Genomic DNA, 10,505 nt, shown 5'->3' on the forward strand with positions numbered 1-10,505 from the left:
TTGGTCCCCAGAAAGGACAAAACTTGGAGACCCATACTGGACCTATCTATTCTAAATACTTACCTGGATATTCCAAAATTCAAAATGTTGACACTAGAGCAGCTTCTTCCCATGCTGGGCAAGAAGGCTTGGCTTGTTACTTTGGACCTCAAAGAGGCATACCTGCATGTCCCAATCAGACAAAATTGCAGAAGATACCTCAGATTCATAGCTGGCACAATGTATTACCAATTCTCTGCACTGCCCTTTGGATTATCTACTGTGCCCAGGGTCTTCACAAAATGCCTGGCACCAGTAATTGCATTTTGCAGACAGAAAGGAATTCAAATATATCCTTACTTGGACGACTGCCTTATACAAGCAGAGAGCAAGGACATTCTACTACAGCATCTGGCGTTTGTAAAAAGATTACTTATGGGCCTAGGGTACACAATAAACGAAAAGAAGTCAAAACTAGTGCCCTCACAAGAGATAATATTCCTGGGTGCAAGCTTAAATACAACTGCCCAGATGGCTTATCTCATGCCAGACAAGCAAGGACAACTGACTCAGTATTTTCATTTGATGGCAACAAAAACCCAACTCCCTGCAAGAAAAATTCTGCAGGCCTTGGGGTTCATGGCGTCCTGCATACTACTAATACCATATGCCAGACTGCATATGAGGAAGCTACAATGGTATCTAAAAAGTGTCTGGACTCAACACTGTCACAGCTTGGAAACAATAATACCACTCATTCCCTGCCTACAACAGGAGTTTCGATGGTGGGCACAGGCATGTCACCACAACAAGGGACAGCCTTTCACTTTACCCACAGCCAGGCAGACACTCACAACAGATGCATCAGACTACACCTGGGGAGCACACATGGCAGGAAAATGTATCCAGGGCAAGTGGACCGCAGACCAAATGCATCTCCACATCAATCAAAAAGAGATGCTAGCTGTACAAAATGCCCTGACAGCTTTCAAGGACCTTCTGCATCCAGGACAATTACTACTAAAGAGGGACAACACCACAGTTATGTTGTACATAAACAAGCAAGGGGGCACTCTTTCCTACCCCCTATGAAGACAAGCCATGACCTTGTGGAACACAGCACTGACCTATCAAGTTCATCTGCAAGCACAATTCCTGCCAGGAAAGAAAAATACTTTGGCAGACGACTTAAGCAGAAATATCATGGATCCTCACGAATGGAAATTAAATCCACAAGTATTCAGCATGATAACACAAAAATGAGGGTTCCCAGACATAGATCTCTTTGCCTCCCCTCTGAACTGCCAACTACAGAAATTCTGCACAAGGATTTACCACACACAAGCATGGAAAGTGGATGCTGTCTCATTCAGCTGGAAAACACTAAAGGTTTATGCCTTCCCACCACTGCCTCTCCTATCAAAGGTACTTCTAAAAGCCAGACCAGAGAGACCAAAAATGATCCTGATTGCCCCAGACTGGCCGCGCCAGCACTGGTACCCAATCTTAAAGAATTTGGCTCAAGGCCCAGCATGGATTTTACCTCAAATTCCTCATCTTCTGACTCAGCAAAACAATCAGATCCTGCACAGTCAGCTCAAAACCTTAAATCTGGCTGCATGGCAGATATCATAGCCAACCAGCCAACACCTCTCTCTAAAGCTGTTATGGATGTTATTTTGGAGGCCAGGAGGCCCAGCACCAGGAAATCTTATTCAGAAAAGTGGAAGAGATTCTGCGCCTGGAACCAGGCTCAAGGCCTTGACCCTCTTGTTCCAAATATTCCTCAGATATTACAATACTTAACTGAGATGCTGGACAAAGGCCTTTCCTTTTCATCTATTAAGATCCACGCCTCTGCCATTTCAGCTCATTACAACACGGATCCTCCTATTTTTTCTCAACCATTACTAAGACAATACCTCAGAGGTGCTAAAAACATAAGACCGCCCCGGAGAGCACCAACACCAACTTGGGACCTCAACTTTGTTTTGGAAAAACTTACTTTACCACCTTTTGAGCCAGCCATTTCAGCAGAATTAAAATTTTTGTCATGGAAAACTGCTCTGCTTCTGGCAATCACTTCAGCACAAAGAGTCTCAAAGTTACAGGCACTAATGGCAGTGGAACCTTTCATCATTTTTCATCAAGACAGGGTTTCCTTAAGAACAAACCCTACATTTATGCCAAAGGTGGTATCCAGTCTGGCTCTTAACCAAACTATTCACTTGCCAACATTTTTTCCAAATCCCCAGAATAAAGGGGAGAGACTTCTTCACTCATTGGACATACACAGGCAGTTACGTTTCTACTTGGACAAAACAAAAGCTTTCAGAAAAACTGAGCAACTGTTTGTATCATATGCTGCAGGATCACAGGGAAAGGCTATTTCAAAACAAACCATTTCAAAGTGGATAGGACACTGTATCAGTTTCTGCTACACACAACATGGAAAAACTGTGCCTAACAACATTAGGCCTCATTCTGCCAGGGCCACAGCGACTTCAGCAGCCTTTCTTAGAGGAGTACCAACCAAGGATATTTTGGAAGCTGCAACTTGGAGTTCAGTGCACACCTTTACCAAACATCACCACTTACCTCTTTACTCTAAATCCAGAGCTGGCTTTGCCACTGCAGTGCTGCAGGGCCTCATAGCCACTCCAAATCCTTTATAGACCCAGCCACCCAACCTCAGCTTTGGGATTCAACCCAAGTGTAATGACTACAGCAGTGAAACACGATGAACATAGTACAGTTTTGTACCTACCATAAATGTAGATGTTCGAGTGTATTCACTGCTGCAGTCCAGGTTACCCACCCTCCATCCCCACTTTCTTAGCTGGGACTTATCTATATCTTTCTATCCTATACAACCTATGTGGTGTATTTGCTTGTAGCTAAAGGTATTGTTTTTATTTCTTATGTATGTTTTATTAGCAATATGTATTGCGTACCTTTTTGGGGGCACCTGACATTTGGGGCAAGAAAAACTGAAGAAAATGGCGTCGCTTGCATCTTATATACCCCTGGCGGACTGACGTCAGGGAAGAAGCGACAGCAACCGATGCTGGACCAAGACTTTGGAACTCTGGCCGACTGCGGGACCGCCTGACGGCAGGATAACCCAAGTGTAATGACTGCAGCAGTGAATACACTTGAACATGTACATTTATGGTAGGTACAAAACTGTACTTTTTGTTTCATAGGGGTTGAATAATCTTTGCAGAAAATATATGCATCATTACTTAAATGTGTTTTATTTGTTCTATGCCCAACATTATTTACTTCACCAGTCCAGTCTTTAATATATGAAATAACAGTTCTCCAAGCCATGCCAATTGCACACGTGCAATCATCTTCATTAAGTCTAGATTTACTTCTAACCTCGGTAAGGAAATCATCCAACTTTACTTTTGACACGAGGAACACAGACCACCACCAGTGTTATCAGCTGTTACCTTTAAATATGCATAGCATTTGTTACACTGTATTTGTGCATTAGCAAAATTGTTAATTGTATACTCATTTAAGGAATCCATATTCATCTTCAAATCAATATTTTATTACAAAAGAAAAGATAAAAATCAGTTGCAAGAGAATTCAGAGAGAACTTAAATCAACTTCTATGACAAAAAAAATCACACCAGCAAATACAACTAAATAAAGTACAGTAGGTTGTTTTAACCATACAAGTTCTACAAGCCAGACAAAAGTTGTAATTCCTTTATGCCACTATCACTCGCAGTAGCAGTTCTTTTTGACAGTAAAGATAAATAAATCACAAACCATGATGGGATTGTTCAGATATGCTCAATATTTTCCTCTCAGCAGTCTGTATAAATTTATAGCTGTCTAGGCCCCTTGGGGTGGCTAGAGCTTGCCTGTCTAAAACATATCCCTTTCTAACAACTCAGGTTCATGGCTTACACCATTCCCATGCTCCCTGTGGCCTGGCTCCACATGAAAAAGCTATAGTGATACCTCAAGTCAGTGTGGTTCCAACATTGCCACCACCTGGACTTCCCAGTCCCCTTTCTTCCTTGTCTCAAGCTCAAGCTTCACTGGTGGATTCATCAGCTTTCAACCTGGGGCTTCCTTTCCAGGATCCAGTCCTGATTCAAGAGTTCTTTACAGATGCCTCAGACTGGACATGAGGGGCCTCCTTCATCTCTCTCAAGGTTCAGGGTCTCTGGCCTCTTCATCAGAGGTCAGACCATATCAGTATAAAGGAGATGAGGGCTCTGCTTCTAGCTGTTCAGGCTTTTCATTCCAGGCCCCTCAAAGTTTTCACAGGCAATGCCACAGTGATTTGGTATGTCAACAAGCAAGGTGGTACAAGGATCTATTGTCTTTACAGACTAGCTCTTCAGGTCTGGGATCTAGCTCTCTAGTATTAAGTGACTTTTCAAGCTGTTCACATTCCCTTGGAGCAGGTCCAGCACACAAGCTCATGAATGGATGCTTCACAGAGATGCGTTTCTGGACATTAGTGGGGTTTTCATCAGGTACATCTTTTTGCCACCCCTCTGAACATACAACTTCCTATATTCTTTTCCAGAATCCCAAGTCCTCAGTCCTCTGGCTTGGAAAGTGTATGTCCTGTCTTTTCATTGGAAGGGGAAGTTTCTGTATGCCTTCTCTCCACTTCCTCTCTTATGATGAATCTTGCAGAAGATCAGGCATTATTCTCTCAAACTCTTGCTAGTGACTCCCTGTTGGCCCAAACAGCACTGGTCCCCCCTTCTTTCTTACGTGGCCAAAGGCAGTCACCACAAGTTACCTCACCAGATGGACCTTCTCACATAAGACAAAAGGGTCTATTATCTATGCTCACTGGCCACTCTTCAACTGATACTGTGGGTGATAGGGTTTTCATCCGTTTTAGGCACCTCTTTTCTGAGGATGCGCTTCGGGTCCTGCAGGAGGCCCACTATCAGGAAATCATATTTCTTCAAATGGAAAATATTTTCTGTCTAGTGCCTTTCTCACCATCAGGATCCCCTGTGTGTGGAGGTTCCTCTTGCTCTGTCTTATTTTTGTGATCTGCTTCATGCTGGGTTGGCATACTCTTCAGTTAAAGCTCACCTGTTAGCAGTTTCTGCTTGTTTACCCTTGACTTCTCCTCGTCTGGCCTCCAGATTTGAAGTCAAGCAATGTCTTAAAGGTGTCCTTCATATCAGGTCTCCTAAGAAACCTAGTCCACCTTCCTGGACCTTCTTTTGGAATCTTTGTTTCAACTTCCTTAGAGTATTATATTTGGAAGACTGTTCTTGTTTTGTCTGTCAATTCGGCCAAGAGGGTGTCTGAACTTCAGGCTCTCATGGCTGCCCTCTTTTCTTAGTTTTCCACAGAGACAGGGTGTCTCTTCATACTGACCCTTCTTTTATGCCCAGAGTAGTCAGAGTTGACCCATAATCAGTCTATTCATTTGCCTTCCTTTTTTTCTTTTCTGCAGTCTGCCAGTGAGAAGGTTCTTCACACTTTGGACTTCCATAGACAGCTCAGATATTATTTGAATAAAACTAAAGTTATTCACAAATCCGGGCAACTTTTTGTTTCCTTTTATCCCAGGTCTTTGGTTTTAACTACTTCCAAGCAAACCATCTTTTCCTGGATTTCTATGGCCATTTCTTAATGATCTTTGCATGGTAAATATCTTTCCTCATTAGTAAAGGCTCATTCTACCAGAACTGTTGCCTCCTTTAGTGTGTTTTTTTTTTTTCAAGGGCTTGATACCAATTCCATCCTTGAGGCTGCCACGTTGTCCTCTGTTCATACTTTCATAAAGCATTACAAGTTGGATATTATTTCCACGGCTAGGGATGGCTTTGCCAGTGCTGTCTTTCATGGGTTTCTGGAAGGCTCTTCCATGCCGTCCTACTCCCTGGTTTCCTCTTGAGCTTTTGTACTTTCCCTTCGGTTATGAATACTGCAACAGTGAAGAGAAGGACGTAGTACAAGTTGTGTAAAATCTTAACCATAACAGTAGATGTCCTTCTCTTCACTGTTGCAATATTCACTTTCTCCCTCCTGCCCCCTCTGCTTTAGCCTTTTCTTTCTTGCCCTCCTGACCAAGGGGCTCATCTCACTTTTCTTCTTCTGGATGCATATGTTCTTCGTTGTCCCTAGGGATAGTCTGTTCCTTCTGGGGCTTTTTCAGTTGTGAGTATGTGCATCCGTACGTCACCTTTATGCCCTATGCCTTGCAGGGGGAACATGTGTGAAGTGCGGCACCTGTAAGTACTGAAGGCTTTGGCATACTGACCAGATGTCTGGCTCTCCTTGGCAGGATATCCCTTCAGTTATGAATACTGCAACAGTGAGGAGAAGAACATCTACTGTTATGGTAAGATTTTACACAACTGTATTTTCTCATTTAATTTTAGTTATTTTTTTTTTTCATACAGTGCTGCTTGGACAAAATTCTTACTCTGCAGCAAGTAGTTACATGTGTTCAATCAGTTAAATCTGTATCACCAGAGATGTCTTAGAGCTCTACACATTATGGTAGCTTCAGTTTTATGGTCTGTCTTGATAGGTTTGATATAAGGGTGCTTCAGTGGACAGATTGTCAGTTGTTCAAGAATATGGACCTCCTTTCCTGTTCAATTCTCCAAAACTTCCTTTTCTTTCTTATACTGGTGGATACATCCCATCCTCCTCCACTCTGTAAGTCCTTTTCTTTTGTAGATTTATCAAGTACCAGTCACTACAGATATGTCTTCTTCGTAGTTCAGAGGTGAGCATTGCAACAATGGGCAGTGCAGAGTGCCTGGTCATCTCATGAATCTCACCTTCCCATAAACTTCTTGGAAATAAAAATAATTCTCTTGACATTGCTGATATTTCAAGACTGCCTACCTCTGACAGTCCTACTTGATCAAGCTGTGTTTGTTAGCATATTTTTTTACATCATCTGACAGATCTGTTATTATGGTAAGTAATACATTTTGTTTTGCTCCAGAAAGAAAGATCATGGGGAAACAGCACACAACATTGCTGTCTTGATGCTTTTACAAATGCTAATCTCTGATACCAAACAGTGAGAAGTAATAGCAAAACGTAAGCAAGAGAAATACTTAATTTTTATTGTGCATCGTTACAGATATAGTACAGCATTTTCATATGTCTGTTGCAGTACTTTGGAATGCATTTACTATCACTTAATGCTGTTTTTTGTGCGGTTGAATGCTATATTCCTTTAACCACACAAAAGTGCAACACTGAGGCCAAGTAGAACAGCTGGATGCTGCATTAAATCTACCTGCTGTTTTAATTCTGCCAACAAATGTACTGAAAAAATAAAACATGGGAAAATGACATAAAGCATTATGGGCGTGTTATTTTAACAGATGCTCTCCTTTGATGCAAAGTAGCAAAAGTAATAGCCAGCTATGTGAAACAGAATATTTACCTTTATTTTACATAATTACAAACAATGGTTTATACATCATATGCATTTGGAAGTTGCACTACTGTGGAAAACCTTGACTGTGATATTAAACTGGGCTTTGCATTGTTAAATGCCGTCTATATTCAGCTGCACAGTGTGCCGTATCAGAAGCCAGCAAAATACAGCATGTATTGATGGCGGTATTTATGCTGGGTAGCAGATGCTTTTTAAAAAACAAAAACAAAACAAGTGATAATACAGAAGTAACATATTTTGAGAAGTGCTATTCTCATACACGATAGTGACTGGTAATTGGCAAATATAGGCAAGAGGAATATTTTAAATTATTTACATGATTGCTAATGTCATTAGATGAATTAATTGTCATATGTCTTGCTGCAAGTTGTCTCAGCTGTGAACTTATATCTGCCCCGGTGTTGACTCTTTGTATACTGTTTATTCAGTTAGAAAAGCTATGGTTAATAGCTCCATTGTAGAGCATCCAGCATTAACAGTTTTAGAACCATTTCATTTATCAACCTGCTTTTTCATATGCTAACTGTTAAAGAAGCCACACCAAATTCAAATAGTGGCATCAGCTGGAACTACAAGTTTAAAAAGTACCCTACTTTCACATGGACTATCCCAAGAAGTTATTAAGCTACTAAATTTGATTTAACGCAGGCCTGAGTATGCTTAAAAAGGCAGTTGTTAGTAGCTCCAGCAAAAAGTAATCGCCAGACGTAGAGCGGTTTCCTAACAATTCTGAGAGAAGTTTTGAAAGCAGTGTACTTGTTTTCTTTCTCTGTGTGACTGCCTATTACTTGTTAATGTCGGTTATCACAGAATGATCAAGCAATGTAGTCTACTGTCCCCTTCTGCCAATGCATAAAATATATTGATTCATTTTAAAAAGTATTTTTTCTCAGAACTGCCATTTACTTTCTGTTATCAGGTATCCGAGAACAAATGATGTTGAATAATTAAATAGCATATAGATCAGCATGCATGATACCTTCTGTGCTCCACCACAACTATCTTATAACTGCATTCCACCCCAAGCTGACATACAGCATTAATAAGTACATGTTTTCAGTAGATATTGCTGGGTTTGCAAGGCTTTTTTTTTGTTTCCATTTTGCCTTCATTGTTTAATTGACAATTTCTGTATTGTCTTTGCTGTTGTCATGCTAAATTCCAGTTTAGTTTGCATTCTAAAATTCCCTTTTGCTTAGGTGTTGGTTTAAAGCAGAAGGAAACATCCAGAAAAACTATGATGGTATTCCATTTATTCACCCTTCATACACACTTTTGGGCAACTCGGTTACCGGAATTAGTGTCTATTGCAACAGGAAATGAGGGCAATAAAAGAATAAGCCCCAAATGGAAGCCAGTCCATTGCAGGGCAAACAAATCCATATCCACTCACACCTAGAACCACTTCACATTGCATTTCAACCTGTAAGAGTGCCTTTGTTGAGTGGGAGGAAACTGGGGACCCTGGAAACAGCTCACATAAGCATAGAAAAATATTCCAACTCCTCACCAAAGACATTTATCTAAAAGATATCAACTTTAGCTGCCATAGCATTGCATCACCATAACGAGGCTGATATAAAAAGTTTATTTTCCACATTTAAAGGATAAAAAGCAAAGCGAATAGTTCAAGCCTACACTAAAAGTAGCACAGGGTCAGTGGCCTATCATTCAAGAGTTTCTTTCCATGCTCCAAGTTTTAGGCTCCTACTCATGGCCTTTTATTTTGCAACTGATTTTCATAAAATGCATACATGTTGTGCTTTTACTTTACACTTTGATACAAGAAGTCATCTCAAACTGACTTCTTGCTAGTTGTACTAAAGCCTGCAAACAAGCAACTGAGCTTTTAGAAGGATTTGTTGAAAAAGATGAATCATTGCATGCACATACTTTCCAAATTGAAAAGTTTTGCTACTTACCAATATATGTGTACGTTTTCTAAATTTATGTACTCAAAGCTGAAGGAGTAAAAGAGAGAATTTGTTGAAGCTTCAGCAAGACAGACAGGCAGTTGAAAAATATAGGTCATCACCAGTTTTTAGAACTCATCAATAAACTGCAGTTATGTGCTTGCACAAACCAAAAGCAAAAAACAAAATAAGCTGCTTTTGCCTTTGACGTCTGCGTAAGTATCAGGGAAAACTTCTTATTTAATCTTGTCAGAATCAAGTACACATACTTATGTCAATAAATAATAAGTGTACTACTAGTACTGTTTATTCAGTTTCCTCTTGTTTATATTTTTCTTTCCCATTTGTCTTCAGGTTCTACCTCGGTTTAACTCTAAAGGTGAAGTAACTAAGGCTCACATTATGAACGTAAGCTGGTCAGCTGATCATAGAATTATTGATGGTGCTACAATGTCCCGTTTCTCTAACCTATGGAAATCATACTTGGAAAATCCTGCATCGATGCTGTTGGACCTTAAATGAAGGAGATGCAAACTGGACTTTCTTTGCCCATCTTGTCAATAAAACGTGGTTGCCCGAGGTCCCCCATCAAAACTGTTTTGTTTATTTTCAGAGAGTAGTCATTTAAAAAGTATTATTACACAAACATGCAAGCCTTATTAACCATGACTTATTTAATATGGTGTCTGAGAACTCTGTATCTGTGACAGAAGTGCACAGTTTATAATGAGGCAAATCTTTCAACACTAGTACCATACATCTGCTCTGTCTAATAATTAAACATTGTAATCTGTTACATTTACACAGTGAAATAAGTTGTTAGTCTAATCAAGAATGGAGTTTCTGCTTCATACTAGAAACAACTGTACAGATCCTGTAAAGCTACAGCATCTGTGTCATTAAAGATCTCTTGGATTACCGTATTGTTACATATCTTATTACTTGGTTAATCTCCTTATCCATTTGTGTTTATGTATGGTTTTCTTTATAAAAGAACATAGTTGGTATTGGTACTGTGTGATTTATAGATGTACTGGGGAACTGTACAGCTGGCAAGTATTTGTACCAGAAGGATGACAACACATGGCACAAACTTTGATATTTTGTTACATTTGCATTTTACTCATTCACAAGTGAGTACTCTGAGATTAGCACTGTTTTGGGGACCAGCCATTTTTGAGTGG

General features: G+C 40.3%; 1 protein-coding gene across 2 annotated transcripts in view; it reads left to right on the top strand.

Moving 5' to 3' along the window:
* The window catches only part of DBT (dihydrolipoamide branched chain transacylase E2), an 854,289-nt gene extending 844,045 nt beyond the window's left edge, over positions 1 to 10,244 (top strand). For both annotated transcript variants that reach the window (XM_044085776.1, XM_044085775.1), the window contains exon 11: positions 9,676 to 10,244. In XM_044085776.1, the coding sequence (XP_043941711.1) occupies positions 9,676 to 9,843 (168 nt within the window). In that variant the 3' untranslated portion in view covers positions 9,844 to 10,244. The remainder of the gene's footprint in view (positions 1 to 9,675) is intronic.
* Positions 10,245 to 10,505: the final 261 nt, after the last annotated feature.

Source organism: Protopterus annectens, chromosome 10.part0, assembly GCF_019279795.1.
Source record: "Protopterus annectens isolate FY-2018-M chromosome 10.part0, PAN1.0, whole genome shotgun sequence".
Taxonomy (NCBI): Eukaryota; Metazoa; Chordata; order Ceratodontiformes; family Protopteridae; genus Protopterus; species Protopterus annectens.